Here is a 20,737-nt window from a genome sequence, read left to right on the forward strand (position 1 = left end):
AAGAGGTTTTTAAAGTTAGTTGGGCAACATATCTGATTTCTACCGCTTCACTCTTCACTCTTTGTTTGAAATTAAATCCACGATCCTTTTTTTTAACCGACATTTTAGATTGAAAGCCATCGGCTTTCGTCAGATTTTGACTAAACAAATACTTTTGCAGAATAGAAAAATTCAGCAAGTATATCTATTTACAATATTTTCTATTAAAAGTAAAAATAGCAATATTCTTAATTTTTCCCTTACTTTACAATATCAAGTTTTATGCTAAAAATAGGCATATTTAATCAAAAAGGCTTATCTAAAGTATTTTCAACTAACTTAGACTTAAAATAAAATACCATCCAGTTAAAATAAAGCCAAATGATCACCTTCAAATAAATAAAGGATTTACTTTCTTAAACATTGGAAATTTAATAAACCGTAGAAATATTAAAGAAAGCTTCCCCCAAACCATTGTAAAATAACGCGGGAAAACCAGGTTTTTATAATCTAATAAAAATAAAAAAGATCTTGGTGACTAATGTTTTTTGTTCCTATTACGTGCATTCATTCTTACCACTTTTATAAATATTGCAGGAACTGGATTCATTTATTTGGGTGTTTTATTTTTATTTACATCAGAGTCTGAGGGGTCAACTAAAGCTAAAACCTAGCATGTGAACATGAAAACATTTAAAGACCACTCCCAAATTAAAAAAGTCAGTCACACTTTTCAAAGTAGATGGAGTCTAGATAGGACACATCTGCACTGAAACGCTGAGTAAGATGCTTAGCATGATGTTTGCGGAGTTCAGGAACATTTTTTCACAAGTCTGTTAGTTTTAGGTGAAGAAAAAGGATCTGTGTCCACTTCAAACAGACAAACTTCTCTAACAGCAGGTATAAAACAAGCTACAGGGCACTAAAAACAACAAAAAACTGTTGCATATTGTATTTATTACCCTACCTGCCGTTAATAGTATGATCAACACACAACCAAGAAGAAAACGGCGGAAAAACCAGAGAATAAAAAGGAGTCTACATGAACATGCACAGCAAAGCAGAAACAACAGCAGCTTTTTCTTGATCTTTTTGTTCAATACACACAAAGATTTGTTGAAAAAGTGAAAAGGCAGACTGGTTTTTAAAGATATCTCTGCTACAGCGGGCAACAAACCAGTCCCCACTTCAGATTCAAACTCCTGCAGTCTTCACGTCTACTGAAGAAGCTCAATGAGCGTCACAGCTGCTAAATAAATGCAGATAATTGACTTTTTCTTCCAATTTTCCTGCTTTTGGTGTCAAATTAAAATAAACGAAACAGATTCGCTTTCCAACGGCTTATGTGCTCCATAACCAGTCCTTTCTGTGAATCATCTCCAGAAGCCCTTCTTCTTCTTCAGGGGTGGTAATGTTGGTGGATGAAGGACAGCAGTTCATCTTTGGACAGTTTCTCTGGGTCGATCCGGGTTTGGGAGTCGTGAACTATAACGCCGTCCACCCAGGCCCAGAAGAGACACTCAGAATGGCAAATGCTGAAAAAGAGGAAAAAAAAGCTTCATTCAGTTAAATAATCAGTGATTTATGCTTTATTATATTCCTCCCACGTCTGCTTGTTGCAATGTAAAGGCTAATTTAAAACAAATACATTGACAGTATAGAGAGGGAGACGCACTGGAAAGGAGCTGCAGAGTTTGGCGGCATATCGTAGGTTGATTCTTTTGTAGTTTTGTTATAAAAGAACTTCTTCTTGGAGTTTTTACTGTACGCCATCGTCCACGGTTCTGCAAGGGAATGAACAGAAAAGAATGAGGTTTAAACCCCTTGAGGTATTCTGCAGATGGAGCGCAGATGTACAAACCGTTGACGGTCTTAACGATGTAGAGGCCTGTGGGAAGGAAGTGACGATCATCTCTGCCGGTGTACGACAGTCGGGGGACGCCTCCGGAACTCTTCGTTACCTTCATTTCTAACCTAAACTCAAAAGATTCGAGACAAATTATTTTTATAACAATAAAAACAGCATTGCCGATTAAAAGAAGGATCAATCTGTGAACATGTGTACAGGTTAAACAGGCTAATACCTAAATTTACCTGACAAAGATTTTTTCCATTTCCTCTAGCCGGTAAACTTCCTTCACTCTAAAAAAAAAAGATTAAAAAAAGGTGTTTTTACCAATTCAGTTCCCATACATTATAAATATTTTACTGCAATAACCATCTCTTTCCACATTTTTATTCAAAAATACCTTTTCTGTAAAGGTGATGGACTCGCCGCAAACACAATTTTTCTTTGGAGTTGAATATTAATTCTATATTTTTGTCAGAATTTATTCAAAAATTCTGCCACAAAGGTTTAAACTCAATAAATACAAATTTTATTTGAAACATCTTGGGATGTTTTCTGACTTTTTTTTTTTTTACATTAGAGTGTTCATCTTTTTTAGCACAACAGGTATTTTTACAAAAATGAGTCATAACAAGATAATTAATTTGATTAAAAAATGTTTTTGAGGCAACTGAATAGTGATTGAGTTCAGGATCAGGAAGTGAATTCTGAGAAAGTATTTGATCTAAGAGTTCATGGCGATCTCTCTCATGTTTAAAGGGAAGTTTAAATGACTTTTGGTGACACTCGTAAAGTAATAAAATTACTTTTACAACCACAATTCCATGATAACTAACTGACCAGATCAGACAGCTTTTATGACAGGTGATGCTTAAGGTGTTTAATCTCAAACTAAAATCGTCTACCAGCGTTTCTGAAATACAGCAGCTATAGAAAGAACCAAGTACAGTGGTTTTCCACCTTTAGGCCTGAACATGTGGAAGAAAACTTTAGAAAAGAATGAAAAACAAGAAGATATTACAATTTGGCAATTCCTCTGTCCTTAAATAAGGAAGCATGAAAGAAACCTTTAGTTCAGTGAATACCTGATGGGGTTCATGTCTGGTCTGCTGGGTTTGGCCACAGCCTTCACAAACTTCTCAGCCATTTGGATCCTGGGAAATACAAAATATGTGGATTTAAAGTGAAAAAGAAAATCCATTTAGGCCGTATCCCAATTCACTCACTACTCTCTAACCCCTAAAAAGACTGTATCGTTCAAGAATATCCAGTGTCCTAGATTTTGATTGAATTCACACGCTTTTTCTCTACATTTTTTTATTTTTAAAATACCAAAAATGACATTACCATTTGCCGAAGTAAAAACCAAATAAATATGAACATTTTATGAAAATTATTTATGAATCCACTCTGTTCTGATGATAAAAACTTGGAGGATCGTTCAACTGCAATGCAATATGGTCTATGTTTGCCAGTCAAGTACACTAGTTTTTGGCAAAGACTTTCCATGGCCCTGGATTTTGGACTTTTTTTGAAAATTAATTTGTTACCGCTGATTGAAGTGCCGATCTCTGACGTCGGTGCCATTCAGTATCAGTGCATCCATAAGATGAACAGCATTGATTCTGCGCTGAGCCTTGCCCTGAGAAACACATGGAGGAAGTCAGTCACATAAAAACTACAGTAGATCTCAAACCCTAACATGCCAAAGCAGCAGTTTTCCTTCTCTATAGGCTCCATCTTACCTCCCCCTTCAGCTCCTGGACAATCTCCACACTCAGAAGTGTATCTCTTGGCAGCTCCAGCTTAAAATTCTCCATCTTCTTCCATCGTAGAGGCATCTTGCCGTTCCACGTGTAAATCTGAGACTTCTGCAACATTTCAATACAAGGTCGAATGCCAAAAAAAGGTTCTCTGAAGCCTAAAGCTCCATATTTGATCATATTCTAGGAAAATGAAAAATTAACTCAGGTCTGCAATAAATCTGTTTCCACTGGAAGGAAGCGGGGTTTACACCGTATTTGCCATCACAAAGCTAAATATAAGCATTTATAGCTTTCTTAAAGACTTATCTTTTAGAATGTTTTTTAATATTGCGTTTAATATTCATCTTGTTTTCTTTTTGTAATTATTTTTCTGTCTTTTAATTCTTTGTACTGCCTTTTGTAATTTCTACTGTTGTTTTGAATGTTTTGTGTTTAATTTTCCTTTTATCTCTTTTATTATTGTAAAACACCTAGGCACCCAAATGATGATGAAGTGCTATATAAACAACGTTTCTTGCATTTGGTCATTATGGGGTCTATTAAAGAAAACATCAGCTGAACTCTGCATTTTGATGGTTGTATTCATATCATTTTTCCTCTAAATCCTTTTATTATATCTATTTAATTACTTCATGTAGCTGGAATCACATTTGCCAGATCTGCTTGCGAGACCCAGAAAGGAGGTCTTTGAAAACTCACCCCCATTGCAAGAAGAAAGATCTGCTCTCCTCCTCCAACAATGCACCTGTGGTCCAGGATGGGACGCAGCTTCTCCAGTGTGCTGGAGTTGAGCGGGGTGAGCTTAGACTGGAACAGATTCACATCTGCATTCTGAGATGCAACAGATGAACAGAGAGTCAGGCACAGAGGCTGAACGTTGAAACAAAATCCTCAACATCCCTCCATCCAACATTACAGGAAAGATCAGTTAAATGCATTTACGGGTAGTTCAGTTCAGTTTACAGCTTAAAATAAGATGTATGTTCAGTGAAATGCTGCTAAACCAACTTGTCTGACCTCAGTGAGCTCATAAAACTTTGACTTTGGGTCTGATGAAGAAGGAGCCACTCTGGCCTTGTCTGGAACCTGAAAACACACAAACATTTTAAGCCCTAAAGTCTTTAATATACATCATGCGAGGAAATAGAAAATCTGCCAGATTTTCTTGTCAAGAGTTTCTCCACTTACTCCCCAAAGCTTCAAGCACTCCTTCCGTATGTCAGCCTGCTTTGGCTCTGAGAGCGTCCTGAAAAACAGAGCAGATGTGCAGCAGAGTTACAGAGAAATGTCCAAACTGTAGTTGAGTTGAGGTGTGACACTTACGGTTCTACGACAAACGCGTGGATCTTTGCCAAGGCCTTAATCTGGACTGCACAGAAGCTGCAACAGAGGACAAAAAGGGAATTTTGTTTTCTTCTGCTGTGAGATATACAAAAAACATTTTTCAATAGAAAATGTGTTTGTGCCTCTCATTTGAGTTGACCATGAACTGGTAAAAGTCTGGGTCGTCCTTTACGATATGTAGAGGCACCACGTCGGTCACGTCTGAGTCGGTGTTGCGCAGTTGGTTGAGTTTAATGTTAACTTTGAACATGTAATCTTTGACGGCGCCTGAACCGGGTTTCAGACTGCGACACACGATGTACCTGCAGGTGACAACAGGAGACATCAGCAGCTCCGCTTAGGGGCTATTCCTTAAAAAAATAAAAAACTCCTTTATAATCTGAGTTAAGGAAACAGTTTGAGGTAATGAAATTCCAGATAAAAGCTCCTTAGAACAAACATGTTATGGTTTAAAAGAATCAAAGTGTAAAAAAAACACTGTGGCTGCTCATCACAGCAAATACAGTGATATAAATGATAAAATATTATAGCTTGATTCTTAAAAAGCATCTTTAGTGCTTGAAAAAGCAGCATTTTACAGCTATGACTGTCCACAAATGTGATGTTTTAAACGCGCTCCCGATTGGCCTTTTAACTAGGGTCATGTCGTTTTTGGCCGGAAGAAAAAAAAAAGCTTGTTGTTTTCTAGAAAATAGTTTCTACAGAGCTGCAGTAATTCATTAGAAATCCGTCTCCGAGTTGCGGGCGGGACCTTTGGCACCGAGCAATCCCGTCCCCCTTTCCCGTCCCTGTTGCTGAGACCTTGGGGGAGGGAGCTTGTTGTCCTCCCGGTGTATTTTCTATGTCACAAATGAGCTAAAGACTATTTGACAAACAGTAAATCGCTAAAGACAAATTTGCTTTGAGAATATAGTCACATTGATCTTCTCGGGGAGTTAAAATTGTTTGATGTTGCTCACCGCTCAGAGTTTGCTGGTCTGCTGGTGACGGGTTTGAACAGGGAGATCCTGTCAAAGCAGAGGTAGAGGAGGTAGACCAAACCCACACTGAAGGGTGTGAAGAGGTCAAATGTCTTACAGACAAAATGACCACCTAAACAGTGAAATAAAAACACACAAGATAACAGTTGAAGCGCAAATGTACACGGATCCCATAACCAAAGACCTGACATGAATGCCCAGTACCTGTCCTTAGAGTGGAAAGAGCAGTGAGGAACTGGCAGAGCAGCAGCTGTTTGCTCAGGATCTCCTGGAGGTTTTCTTGACCTTCAACAGAGAAACCCTAAAAGAGCCAAAGAAAAACCCAAATAATTGGGAAAAAAAATCTTTTTCTGGATATTTAGATGCTCTGAAGCAAACCAGAAGTTACCCCATCGGCCATGATGAAGTGCAGCCCCCTCCTCTCTGTACTTTCCATGACAAAGTTGCGGAACGCAGTGATGTTTTCGGGCCGAGTAATGTCACCGTCCCCGTCTACTCCTCCCTCACCTGAGACACACGGTGATCAGGGGTTTACTCAATCATTTATCACATTTATTCCTATACCTACAAGTTTTTTACACTACCATAGTAAGGCTCAAACAACTCGCTAGGAGCCGCATAGAAATCCTCCAGCTTGAAGTCGCAAGGTCCTTTCAACGTCATTCCAAAACCCTTGGCGTGCCAGCGTCTCTTCCACAGGATGTACTCGGAAAAGCCTCCAGGCCCCGCGCAGACGTCACCGAAGTACAACAGCTCGCCTTCACGGTCCTTCGTCAAGGGTCTCTACACAACGAGAGGCTTTACCTCGGTGGGCGGCACCCCAGGACAGTTCACCACACGGCAGATCCCACTCACCCCCTGACCGTCCTTTGGGTTGGTGAACATGTTGTCAAAGCAGTGGTCGATGTTGGCCATCTTCATGGCTGCTCTAAACACACAACCATTCAATAAATGTTGAAATTCTTCACAAACGTTAGAGCTCCACTCCACTATGTATCCATTAAAGAACGTCTCTGTGATTAAATGTGGAAAATCAATCAATCGTTGGTTCAAATGTTCGCTCTGTTCTCATCTTTAGTCCCTCGTTTAACACGGGAGTTACATCTTAAAAGTAACCCGTGAAGTAGGACTACGGATGTTTAAGGCTGTAAAACTCCTCACTACACACTTTATCCACTTTTCTCACACAGACAGGAACATTTTTAACATCAGACCTTTCTCTCTTGATTTCAAAGTCTAAACCTTCATAGACCAGGACGCAGAAAACAATGCACTGAAAAATAAAGGGGCATGCAGATTTGTACTAAAAACAATACGGCAAAAAAAGGAACGGCGATATAGTGAGGGAAGGATGTACCTCTAAAACACTGACCTGTTGAGGAAGATGCCTCCCCTGATGGTCTCATAAGGGTTGGAGCGTGTCCGTGCTCGTCTCATCTCCTCCCCCTCCAAGTCATCAAACACGGTCTGACAAATTAACGCAAACCAAGAGACAAAAAGAAACCCAAAAATGTGACCCATGAGAGGAGCCTCAAGAGAATCTGTAACATCTCTTTAAAAAGAAAAAGCACATTTTAGGTTTAAAATTAGATTAGGCTTGGAAAAACCAAAATTTGGTTGAACTTAAACCTTTTGTTCTGTTAAACTTATTAAATGGAGGCAACAGTTCAAACGAAGGTTTTTGCTTTTAGACCAACCTTGCATCTCAGAAGAGTGTGCAGGAGATCTTCAGCACAAAACTCAGTTTCATCTTCTATCTTCAGTTTTCTCTGCAGAGACAAAAAGCAGGACTTGTTTAAATCGGAGCACTGAGGGCGCTTGGCTTCACGCTGCTCCCAGAGCCAATGATTTTACCGGCCCCAGAGTCATCCAGTCTCTGAGCTCATCTGCGTCTGGCATCTCTGTGGAGCATTCTGGGAACCACTGCACAGTTTCTATGGCGCTGGGCTGCGCAAACAAGCGACAACAGAAAAGATAAAGAATAATGTTTGATCCAAAACTTTAAAGTGGTTCATTTTATTATATTTCATTTTTTTGCTGACCTCTGGTTCGTCCCTCCAGTCAATGTTAAGCTCTCCCTGGAAACCCTGAAGTGTGAGACCAAGACCTCTTCTGCCACGCTGGGTGGAAGCCTCCACGATCTCCTTACGTCCTTGGCCGAACTTTCCCAGACCTTCACCCTCTCTGAAGCCCATCTTGGCCTACAGATGTAGGAAGTTAAGGGTCAGATAATTATCCTGGAATTTCTTTTTCATTTAAAGTTATCACAACTTTTTGATAGTGTTTTCCACCTATTTCAAATACATAAGAATTTAAATTTGAAATGTAACTTTGAACTACAACAATCTAATTAAACACTAAGACTATCAAACTTTAACTTAAAAAATTCAAAGATAAACCTCATAATAAAGCAAAAGCAGAAGCACATTTTATTTTTAGTTTCTTTGGAACAAACGTTCTAACAGAAAACCTGGCCTGGACCCTTTTTGTGAGTTCTTACCATGAGCTTCTGTGACACGCTGTTGTACATAGAAAACTTTGAGGCGCTCTGATCTGGGTCGTCTGAGGGTGAGACAGGGTGGGAGGATAACCCTGGCCTGTAATCCTCCGGGTCACTGAGGGACTCATTTTGGCTGCCGTCTAAAAATGTTCAAAATATTTAGAATATACGAAACAGATCATTAGAAATGTTTGATGTGCCATGAAATATTAGAAAAGCAAAATAGATGTCACACTAATTCCCAGGAGTCTGTAAAGGTTCAAGTGGTTAACACATGAATAAAGGAATCGTCTGTTTTTATTTAATGGCTTTTCAGAGGTTCCCTGAGAAAGAAAAAATACGTTTTTTACATATTGCTCACACTTATGGTTTGACGTAGTGTTCAGAGATGCCCCCTTTTATATTAATATTTTATATTCTTTGTGCTTTACACTTCCTTGTGTTTCAACTGCCGCCATCATCCTTTGCCGCCATCTAATCCTATTCTCTACATCTTTATTTTTTCACATTAACAACCCCCATGTCCTGCTTCACTACATCCATGAACCTCACCTTTGGTCTTCCTCTAGGCCTCCTTCCTGGCATCACTTTACTAACGTCATCACTGCCCATCCTCTCAACGTGTCCAACCCATATCAGTTTACTTCTTGCAGTTATTTGCAAAACATCTAACAGGAGTTCTTCCTCTGACTAATTCATCCCATCCTTGGCAGTCCCAAAGAGAGCGTCACATCGTCAGCTCTGCAGCCTCCAGTTCTACACCTTGCATTTCATTCTTGCTTATACTCTTTCATCACACCTGAAACCTTCCTCCACCTATTCCGACCTGCTTGCCTCTTCCCCACTTTCTCACACTCTCTGTTGTTTTGGACTAGTGACCCTACAAACTTTTCTTCCCCTCTGCTCCCTGTCACCTCATTGTCCCACTTAAGTTCCTTTCATTTACATACAGATCACTGCAACTGACCTCCCCCTCTGTCACACTTATTGGACATCTCTCCACTGTCTTCCAGCTCTTATCCATGTCCTGAACAACTCCAACATACTTCTCTGCTACTCCAAGCTTCTTCATCCAAACCACAGCTCCCCTCATAGATTTTTCTAGACCTACAAAGACACAATGCTCCTTTTCCGTTCTTCTCTAGAAAGCAAATGTGTCATCTGCAGTTTTCTTTTTCTACATAAATCCACACTGTTGCTCACTTCTGACCTCAGCTTAGCTTCCACTACTGTTTCTCATAACTTTGTTGTGTGACATTTTAGTTTTATTCCTTTGTAGTCTCCACAAGTCTATGTCTCCCTGCTTCTTAACAAAGGAAAAAAAAAAAGGTACCATATGCCTTTGTACTCTTCATCCTTTTCAATGTCTTCCTCCCTTCATCCTTACTGATCTTTGCTACTTCTTGTCTACACACTTCCATTCCTGTCCTTGGTCATCTGAACCTCTCCCTCCTTGGTATCTAACCTATTGTACAAGTCTTCATACGCTCCTTGTTTGGTCAGCTCCACCTTGTGCTGCATCTCCATGTCTGCTGTCTTTTCAGTACGGCACTTCTTCTAACTAACCTTTTCCTATACACACACTCCTGAACTTCCTTCCACCAAGCCTCCTCATCGCGTTTCCTCATTCCAAATGACGTTCCAAGTAAAAACGATTTATCAAAGTAAGGACTAAGATAACGTAAACAATTTCCTTAGAGGATTTCCCCTGATCAACTTGTAAGGATTATGTTTAAAAAATAACTTAACTCTACAGGTCTGCCATGTTTCCACAAATGTTAAAAAGCAGATAAATGCATGAGCACAAATATCCATTTGAATGCTAAGCAAATATTTGTTAGAAATTAGGATTCCTGCTTTTTTGTAGTCAAATAAATAACGTGTTTACCTTGAGTGGGTTGTGACTCTTCATCTGAACTGCTGTCATCGAGACATCTCTTTTTCCCATGCAGCAGAGTAAGCGTTGCATCGTTTCTTCTTTTCATCGTGACTAAAAAAAAGAGGGATCAGAAAAGAGAAACAAGATTGATCAAACATTACCCTCAACCGAAAAGACATTGGAAGCACGTCATTTGAAGAGATTTTATATTATAACTTTATTGTAACAAACTGGAAAACACATGTTTGCAATATTTATACTATATTCAGTTGTTTTGCTTATGTTCTTTTAAACTGTGGTTAAGGTGATTTGCTTCTGTGAAAATCAGAATCTGCATGAGGTTTTTCCCTATAGGGTCTATAACTTTTAAGCTGATCTAGTTAGAAAAAAGAACATCTCTAAAATAGACATGTAGGACATGTTAAAGTATATTTACACAAAACGATATATGTGGGAATTTCTTTACTGACTGACTGGTCCAGATTAGTTAACTTTAGCGTGAATGAGGATACACTGGACGTTGTTGCGACGCTCCCTCTGTTTTAACATACTTAAAGCATACATATAATGCAAAAAAATTATAATAAATGAATTTTAAAAAATAAAAATAAATAAACAAAGGTACAGTTTTTTTATTTGTTTTTCTACTCAATTTGGCTTAAGGCTTATCAATTAGAAAATACATTTAAAAAGATCCAATACAGAAGCGTTACCTATTTGTTGCGACACAGATATATTGTAGTCAGGCCCATGTCAGTTTTAAAAACTTATTTGAGCGGAATATTCCGGTTTCAGTGAATAAACTCCTGGGTCGGGCCGTCGATGTTTCCGCAGAAACGAAACTGCGCAGCTTGGACGTTAGGAAAGTGTTTGTTTTTCCAGCGCTCTCACAGAAACCCCTGCTCTTCTGATAGAAAACAAGGCCATAAATTCTCGCGTCCACTGATGCTTTCAAAAAGTTGCGTTACATTTTTATTTGCACTAAACCTTTGTAGAAGAATAGTGTTTACAAGACCAGTAAGCTAACGGCTAGCCAGCTGCATACAGGGGTCCTTCAATCTGACGACGCTCGGTGATGACATCACGGGCTGTCGACTCAAGTGCCGGTTCAACAGTTTAACTTTTGAGAAGTAAACAATCAAATTCTATTATTGTTATTTTGAATTTCTGTTTTTTTTTCCATTCAATATTTATGTAAGTCAAACTTTTTTTGTTTTTGAATTAAATAGAACATTTACTTTAGCTATCATCATGGTTAGAATTAGATTGATATAAAGATAATTTTATTGCCTATTTTATTACTAATGATGTAGACCCTTTGGTGACAAATTACTTATGAGAAACAGACGAGGATAGAGAAACAGAACAAATTCAATAAATAAACAATTCAATAAAAAAAAATCCCAAAAGTAACAAACATTGTCTTCTTTTCTTGGCCCATTTTCTTTTTGAAATATTATTATTTACATAGGTGTCTTGATTTCACACTGTCTTGAAGTGAAAAAGGTAGTTACAGTGTAGAATATCCTGCTTTGAACACTGTATTTGAACCATTCCCACCTTTTGTTAATATTGAAAGTTGATGCTGTAAAGCTGTAATACCTATTTAGAATAAGCACTTCCCTAATTTTAATTATTCAAATTAGATGTTTACACATGATAAATGTAAAGCAGACTTTTTGATTATTTCAGGACTTTTATAGAACATCTTACAAAACAGTAAAGATAAATAATAAAAGAACACAAAAAAATTAGATGATTCCACATTTTATTTACCCAGGTAGATATGTTAAAGAAGAATTTCTTATTTACAAAAAAGATCTGGCCTTTTGTTAATTGTTGTGAGAAGCCTAATTTGTGTTGCTATAAGATTGGAAGTTTTTACAGTTTTGTAGTATTATTTCAAGTGAGGCTATCATGTAATTGTCGAAACTAGAATCAGATGACATGCAGGTCAGAAAATAGGCTTTTAAATGTTCCCTTTTCTTTGTGCCAGCAGACGCCTGTGCCAGAATCCTATATACCGCTGCCACAGACAACCTTTAATCACTTGTAATTGATAAAACTACTTTAGACTGACCTAGCAGACGTCATAAGGCTCATGTTTGACATCCTTTGAGGAGATGATGTGTTTCTTCCTCTCATAAGTGATTGTCAAAAGACTTCAGAGGACGTCTCACAAGTTTAATCCAATGGACCTGCAGTGACTTTGCTAATCCAGTGCTGACATAAATAGAGGTGCGCACAAAGACACAGATGTGCCATGTGATCATCTTACACAACAAAGCCAAGGCTTTATATATTACTGTAGAGATTAGATTCCCTCAGAGGAGCTCAGTGCAGGTGTGAGTTGGTACCTGGGTGAGTCGTGTCTCTGGAAACCGGTGAGCGTTGGACTAAACAGGAGGCTCCAGAGAAATTGAAGCAAAAGGGACAAAGCTGTGTGACAGAAAAATGTTTTTCCGCATCCCTCGACTAACCCCTGGATATATTAGATACCTTCAGGTTGGTAAGAGGCTGTTTGGTGTCTTTTATGTTTGCTGATTATTCATTATGAAAGATATATAGTAGTGGAGCAGCAGAATAAATTCAGCATTTATCATTAAAAAATGTTTTATTTATTTATTTTATTTATTTTGCCTTGACCATCAATCTTTTTTCAATGGAATTTGATGTTTCACAAAAACAGTATTGTCACTTCAAGTGAGACCTTAAATTGAACTCTGGCAGAAAAACAACATAACCGATGGGAGATTTCAGCAACCTCATAAGGATGTAAGCCTAAGCTGTTTCACCTTTGAGATGAATGGCCTTTGGATGTCCTGAACAAAAACCAATCATAATGCAAATGCAGAGACTTGTCCGACTTTTATAAACAACGTTGTCAACATTTTGAAATGGGAGTGTGTTTACTCCTTGCAAAATATCCTTGTCTGAGTTTATTGATTCGAGTTCAAAATTAAAAAACTAATTACACAAAAGTTCCTTGAGTTATTTCTGCACAGGAACATTAAGCTTTTATTGGTTTTTATTGACTAATAGGAAGATTTGTAATAATAATGATCCAATCACGGATCAAGAAAAAACTAAAATTTTATTTTTCATTGTAATAATTTCCTTTAGTAATGAAAAATGTTCACCTTTCAAACAGAATTTAAACCTTATTCTGCAAGATGTTGGTAAAAAAGTTTAGAAATAACTGAATTTGCATCTGGCTTTAGGTCATGTCTTGGATTGATGCTAAACTCTAAGATGACTTCAAATCCTGGCCCAACTGAAACAAAGAAAAAGCCATGGGTTGGTTGAATATGACCTCAAACTTGACAAAAATGGAAATTTTAGCAAGGCTCTTCCCTTTTGGAAAGACCCTTGCTGGCATGAGACAGGTGTGTGGCCACAGTCGAGTCTCTAACAATGCAGTTACTTCCAAAACAAAAGCACAAAGTACTGACCTGACCTTGATTCTTCTTTCAGACTCAGGCAGCTCAGACTGTACTGCAGAGCCGCGACGGTCCTGCCACGCCGTGCATGGCCATCCTGCTCGGCCTCATAGGGGTTGGCGTGTCTGGCTACAGCTCCCGCCAACTCACACTGCACTACAAGCCATCAAGGAACCTCTTCAGATGAGACGAGAGATGGAGGCTTTTTTATTCTTCTTTACATGTATTTACTTCAGCTGTTTTTGACAAATGCTACATCTTTCCTGGCTTTTGTAAGTTGCCGACATCAGTGGAGATTCCAGGATGTTAAACTTTTTACTCTCAGCTAAGCTGCTTGTTGTTTAGCTTAATTTTAAATTAGGTTGTAAGATCTTAAAACTGAAACTCAAGGCAGAAAATACATCCAAAACTAATAGAAGTGATGCTTTCAGATTCCCGTGTGGGATTTTAATCCCGTTCATGTGGTTCAGGTTCAAAGTCATGTCCGTTCTTGTATTTTATTGTGTGAGTTGAGGAAGTTGTTGCCTTAAGGGTGTGTAAAATCTGAAAGAGCTCCTACTTATACCTCCTCTGTTAAGAAATTGGAGTATTTGTATTTAACGTTCAGCAGAAAGGCAGCTGTTTCTTTTTGAACCTGACAGATGTTGCACTTGGACCACATGTCCCACCCCTCCTTACCCCGTGCCTTATCATGGGAGTATATTGGCCCCGAACAAGTATTTACTTGCGAAATTCATCACATTTTAGTAATTTTCTCGAGTGCGTCAGCTCCGTAAAGATAGCTGAGCCAGCATCAGGGAATCTGCTCCAAAATCCTTCATCTTTTAATCATCCCCTGCTTCTCCTTTGGTGCTTTGGTCATTTTCATTATGTAACTGAAGTCATTTTCTTTTCTGCTTTAGGAGGGTCATTTAGAAACGCGAGAATCTCGAGAAAAATATTAAAAAGAACACATAAAGATATGAGAAAAGCAACTTTTGCACTTTTTTTGTACAATATCTGTAAATAAACATGCACGTGTCACTTGGATGCTGTATGAGATTAGTAATCCAGGACATGGTGTGCGACCAGCTTGTGTTGTGAGCTGGACTGGGTGACATCCAGCTGGATAGACGCGCAGCACTGCTGTGATGTTGTCAGGCACAGGGGCCAGGACAGCCACCCTGGACACCATCTGGATCAACATGTGAATCCACCCGGATCTCTCCCAGTTGCACACACTTGTCATCAGTTAAAATGCTGTTAGATAAATGACCACCTTGGTCTCCTAACACGCTGTATTTTTAATTTGCACTGTGACTTTATATGAAGTAAAACAACTTTGACAGCACATGAATGTATTATGTAAAGTTTAAAAAAAGCGGTTGTTTTGCCCCATCCCTGAAAAAGCAATGAAAGTTTATGACAAGAGAATAATTAGGAAAGATAAAAACAGGTCACAAGACAAGAGCAGTGATGTATTAATCCCCTCTTGATCCTCTTAAGATAAAAGTCTTATTTTGAGACCTGCTCACTTTTAAAGGTCAGGGATGCACATCAACAAACGCATTTAGGATATTTTTGAAGCTATAAGATGTTGGACATATTTAATCAATGATTTCATTATGCTTTTAAGGATTTAAATGAAATTATTAATTGCTTACTGTCAGAAAATGGTGGATTTAGGACATGGGATGTCCTAACATCACCGTGAGGAAGAAAAATACTGCATTGTGAGATTGTAACGTTTGCTTTGTCGATGCTTATCATGTTAATGTTCATGTAAGCTTAAAAAATATTTTTCAGTACCATTACAGAAAATTATTATAATTTTTTAGAACTGATGAAGGCTTTCATATCATATGAATGTTTGTTTTTAATGTAACTTTTCTGTAAATATTAATAAAGCGGTCAAACCTTGGTTTGGGTGTGAGATTTTTTTGGTAGAAAGTTGATTTTTTTTTTATTAAACCTTTACTTAACCAGGAAGTCCCATTGAGATTAAAAACCTCTTTTCCAAGGGAGTCCTGGCCAAGAGGCAGCACATTTCAATACAATATAATTAAAGGGAAAATAGGTTTGCCCATTGCTTGCACTAGATGTCAGCACAGATACATTTTTGTTTTCAGAGCCAGAAAGGGTTTGACGTTCTTTTTTCAGTAGTACCCAATCTAATGTTTTACCACATAACGGGACAAACTCCTCTAAGCCCACCAAGAAATGATTGATTATTGTGAAAATAATAAAAACAGTTCTTTATCTGTGCAGAAAGTTGATGTCTGTTAGCATCCAGCACCTGGATGAATGCTTGGGCCTCATGATATGACCCACTTACAAATGTAAGCCGCTTTGGAAAAGAGCCCAAATGTATCTGAGCAGCAGCCAGTCAGGTGTTGCAGTTATTCCACCAACAGATTAGATTTGAGCTCCACAAAGAAACGTGTGACGGACTGGAAACCAAACCCTTCATTCAAACTGTAGGTTGACTCTCACACTCATATACACATGCTCACAAACTTTTTGCTCAATAAAACAGACCTGCTGGGTATTTTTTCTTTACATTTCCAGCCTCAAGTAACAGTGGAGTTGAGGAAAAACCCAGTTTCTTAGACATCCACACACTCTCTCCACCTTCACAAACACACACAGAGGCTCTTTGTGTGTTGGCTTTAGGGTTTCCTCCTCAGAAGGATCTTGTTACCTGACTTTACAGGCAACAAACAAAGAGGTGAATGTCTTTTCCACAGAATAGATGCTAGAAAAGGAGTCTAGAAAGTATTTAAATATATATATTTCATCTCGTTTGGTTAAATCCACTTTTGACATATTTCATTCAAAATGTTTTTTTACTTTTCTTCACACAAAAGTGTGTTACCTGTCTCTTTTGCCACTTTGTAATGAGACACAATATTTCAAGGTTGCTGCTTTTGGAACAGTGAACCTCTGTGAGCTGAAGGGCATCTCGGCTGTGGTAGAACTCGTTTTTCTGGTGGGTAAACCAAGCAACACCACACAAAGGGGATGAGGATCGCATAAAAGAGGATGAAAAAATGACAATATACATTTTTTGCTTGTTTTAATAAACAGCAAAATATAGACAAGAAAAAAGGAATAAAATAAAACTAAATAACAGGAAGTGTAAAGTAGTTTATTCCACTTCTTTTCCTATTCATACACTTCATGTATCAAATTAGATGTCACAAAAGTTTAAATCAAAACACAACTGTCCATAAATAAACATTGCCACATATCCATAAATTCTTTAAATGCATTCACTCCTCTGAATATTTACATTCTCCTACATTTTAACAAACCAATAAAACAAATAGCAACTTTGACGTTTATTTTAGATTATCATTTATTTGCACATTGATTCCCTTTGATTTCATCACATTTACTTGATCTCAACTGTTTTAAGTGTTAATATGTATCATTATATTATTTCTGCATGATGGAAATAATTTACTTGTGTAATAGTTTTAGCTAATAACTCAAAAGGTCTTATTGATAGCACTTAAAAAAAAGCAGACTGAAAATAATCAAGTGTTAGCCTCCAGGTTAATAAAGTGCAATAGAATACTTTTCTGTTGTTTTGGCCCTCACTTATGGACTGGCAGTGGAAAAAACAGTGTGATCCTACCTGCTAACATGTCCTGAAATCCTAAAGAGGGAATGTTTATGCCTAAACAGTCTTTTTTAGGTCCAGTTGTTGAGCTGTGACACATAGTTACCTCGCTGTGTTCTTAAGCAGGCGGCGGACATAAAACTAAAGCTGTCTGATGGCAATGCAGCCTAAAAAGGATAAACAGATTAGTGTGTGCAACTGTCTTAGAGTTAAATCATTGCTTACTTTTGCGTTAAAGTCTCTATAAGTGAACAAGAAGTGAGCATCTTACAAATGTAAAGTGCTTTTAAGTTTAGATTAGTGTTTAACAGCAAAAACAGGTTGTACATGCAATTTACCAGGATGAGCTAAATGACAAATCTAAAATCTGAGAAGAAGTTGATTTATGCTTGTGGTGGTTGGATCAGGATGTAAAACCTTTGACATTCTCTGCTTTCACATGAACAGTTTGTGCTCCAATTGTAATTTACTCCAAGATATCTAAATCTGACTATACTGTTCTTTCTAAAATCAAAACGATTCCTTTTATCCAGACGTCAAAAGTTTGAAAGTTATCACAAGCAACGTGTTCTCTGTCAAAAGAACATCTTTGACTGCTTGAACATAATTAAGGCTTTAATCTCTGTTTCTGGCTAACAAGTGCTGATTTGATGACCTGATAATCTCATCAGACAATTGCTGAGTCACAGTTAATCTCTGTTAAGTCTTTCTGACATCAAAAGCCATGAACATAGTGCATTTAAACAAATAATTCCTTGCCAAACTTGGATAACAACTGTTCAACTAAACGTACAATTTATTACAAGATGAATAAAATAAGCATTTTTTGTTTGTATTTACATAAAAAGTGTTGGTGATTCAAAAATTTGACTTTTTTTTTTGTAGCTGAAAATCGCATGACTGAATTAACAAGCTTCTGCCTACTTTCAAACAGCGGGGGAAAAAATCCATTTCCAAATATTAGAATGATAAGAATTGTTTATAAGTCATATTTTGGGTTAGGAATTGCAGGTATGCAGTGTAACATGTTTGTTCAGCAAGTGTGGAGCAGCTGTCTATCTTTTAACCATAATTTGGTGTCATATACAGGTTATTTGTCAGGTTCAGAATTTGATTAGATTAAACATTTTAGTATAATCAACAATGTATACTTTATTTTTCAAACGCCTATTCATTTCTTTTCAGTATGAAAACGAATTTTTAACCTAGCAAATTTCGAACTATGAAAAAGAATTCAGTTATATTTTTATTTTCAAGTAGATGCTAAAAAAGGTTATTTTTGAAGCTGAAGTGGTTTGATGCATATTTGCATCAATAGGCTGTGAAACAACAGGTTTAATTTGAAAAAAAAGAGAAACTTTTACCTGACTAATCATGAATTTGATTTAAAATTATTTTTAAACTTCAAAATTCAAAGCAATTTGACGATTCAAAGTTTTCTTGTAACATTTTGTTTACTTTGCAATTAAAAAAAATCCCCCAAATTTTTGTCTTTTGAACATATATAACTTTTTTGGTTGTTGCAAAAAACCTAATAGAAAATGATATTTGATACAATACGACAGACACAGTTCAAAGCATAGATCAGCTGTTGAAGCTGTGGGCTCCATGTTAGGCTGGAAAACCAGTTTGGATCATCTCAGTTGTGTCAGTTTATGACAGTGACTTTACATGCCCTCTGAAAGATCAGAACAGCTGATGCAAGTCATGTATTTATCATTCTAAAGCCTTTGGGGCTCTGTGTTTTCAGTCATTTGTGTATCAGGACTGTCATAAATGTCAACATGGCCTTTTTTTTAACATAGATTCTAATGCATTTATGGCCATTTATGTCCGTTTAAGGGCTTGAAATAGATACTAAAATCTCTAATCATAAACTTTGTTGGTGTAATTTGTTGGCATAACTGGTAAAACTTTAACAAACTAGAACAACTTGATTGTTGACATCAAAACTTAAATATAACACTAATTCTACATTTTTTGGTAGATTATTTATTTTTTAAATAAAATGTTTCTGTTCATCATATTAGCAATACTTAAAGTACTTTAAATTAAAAAAAACATTTAATCTGCATGAGTCAAACATGACCTAGTATGTTCTTGTATCTTGTGTAGGTGCAAAAACTACAGTTAATTAGATATTAGACAAGTACAAACACAAGATTTACATGCTTTTTAAAAGTAGTAAAAAAAAGCATTAAAAAAATTTACAATCTGATTTGAAATGAGTTTATCCCCACTTTTATTTTTACTAGATGCTTTTCTTGTTAAAATGTTTTGAAATGATTTTTTTTCACTGTCTAAACATGTCAAATGTACAAAAAGTCAACAACTGAGCAGCTGACAAAGAGATGGCCTGGAGGTCAAGGGTCACTGACCTCATTGACTTGTGATGGGAATGTCCTCAGAGGCAGTCATGGTTTCTATCAGCTCACCCTGATAAAGGGCTTTACAAAACAAACTGATAAAAACTGGATTGGAAAGGTGTAGTTTGGGATATTTGTGTTGCTTTTCAAAGTAATGAAATTCTTGTAAGAGTAAATATAGATAAGCCTGATGGACGGAACGGAAATAAACAGTTTCTGCGCTTGAAAGTTTGTAATTTTCCGGTACGTGTTTTAGGAACTTATTCCCCCTGGACTGGTCGTATAATGTGGACATTGAAGCCTTTAAGGATCATTGAATCAGGTGAGTGGTCTTAACTGGAGCTGAACCGTGGCTATTTTCGATTAGCCCACCAGAATAATGTGTTTTTTGTTTCCGCTGGCGTCAGAGGCCTCTGAGAGAGAGGGACAGATTTAGTTTGCAGACTGGTACTGTATAATTTATACAAGCAGTCTGTGTGTGTGAATCTATGAGATTAGTCATTTTGAAAAGCTAATTTCTTTGTATAAAAAGCTTAAAAGACAGCTATAACAGCTCAGATGAAACATCATAACTTAGATATAAAAATATTTTGACCTTTGTTTAGAAATTTGGAGATAAAACTTAAAGAGATCTTTTACTCTGAACAAGGTTTTAATGAAAATACCTTATAATTAATATGTTATTTCTGTGTTTAATTTGACAAACAGCTGTGGGTTGAAGGATTTACTGTTGTACATAATTTTGGAAAACATGATGAACAGTTTTGGATCAAAACTTCGAAAATTTTGATATACATAAATATATATATATATATATATATATATATATATATATATATATATATATATATATATATATATATATATATATATATATATATATATATATATATATATATATATATATATATATATATTTACCTTGTTTTGACTAAATGAGTGTTTTAGTGCGTTTCGTTGGCCCCTGCTGAGACCCCTTCCTCCCCTCCTGTGATGGCTTCAAGGATCCGGGCCAGGGGGGGATGTGGGA

The 20,737-nt window shown here is 37.1% G+C and overlaps 1 protein-coding gene and 1 long non-coding RNA gene across 3 annotated transcripts; one reads left to right on the forward strand and one right to left on the reverse strand.

Moving 5' to 3' along the window:
* Nucleotides 1-584: 584 nt before the first annotated feature.
* Nucleotides 585-11,371, reverse strand: cmtr1 (cap methyltransferase 1). 2 transcript variants are annotated; one of them, XM_004083483.4, is made up of 24 exons: nucleotides 11,011-11,369; nucleotides 10,307-10,408; nucleotides 8,419-8,558; nucleotides 7,961-8,119; nucleotides 7,773-7,865; nucleotides 7,616-7,687; nucleotides 7,291-7,385; nucleotides 6,774-6,846; nucleotides 6,503-6,701; nucleotides 6,307-6,425; nucleotides 6,123-6,219; nucleotides 5,898-6,030; nucleotides 5,061-5,240; nucleotides 4,918-4,974; nucleotides 4,783-4,840; nucleotides 4,612-4,680; nucleotides 4,294-4,425; nucleotides 3,574-3,699; nucleotides 3,379-3,470; nucleotides 2,914-2,982; nucleotides 2,074-2,121; nucleotides 1,841-1,953; nucleotides 1,655-1,763; nucleotides 585-1,514 (listed from the first exon to the last, which is right to left on the reverse strand). In XM_004083483.4, exons 2-24 carry the CDS (start codon nucleotides 10,401-10,403, stop codon nucleotides 1,379-1,381), a joined length of 2,466 nt encoding a protein of 821 aa, XP_004083531.1. In that variant the 5' UTR covers nucleotides 10,404-10,408; nucleotides 11,011-11,369; the 3' UTR covers nucleotides 585-1,378. The 2 variants fall into 2 exon arrangements, 1 of the variants encoding a protein (XP_004083531.1); XR_002293153.2 differs by lacking the exon at nucleotides 585-1,514 and having other exon boundaries at nucleotides 1,747-1,763; nucleotides 2,064-2,121; nucleotides 11,011-11,371.
* Nucleotides 11,372-12,591: 1,220 nt separating this feature from the next.
* Nucleotides 12,592-15,637, forward strand: LOC105357153. Its single transcript, XR_911180.3, has 3 exons — nucleotides 12,592-12,802; nucleotides 13,519-13,683; nucleotides 13,772-15,637. It is a non-coding gene; the product is annotated as an uncharacterized LOC105357153 (long non-coding RNA).
* Nucleotides 15,638-20,737: the final 5,100 nt, after the last annotated feature.

This window comes from Oryzias latipes, chromosome 24, assembly GCF_002234675.1.
Source record: "Oryzias latipes chromosome 24, ASM223467v1".
NCBI lineage: Eukaryota > Metazoa > Chordata > Actinopteri > Beloniformes > Adrianichthyidae > Oryzias > Oryzias latipes.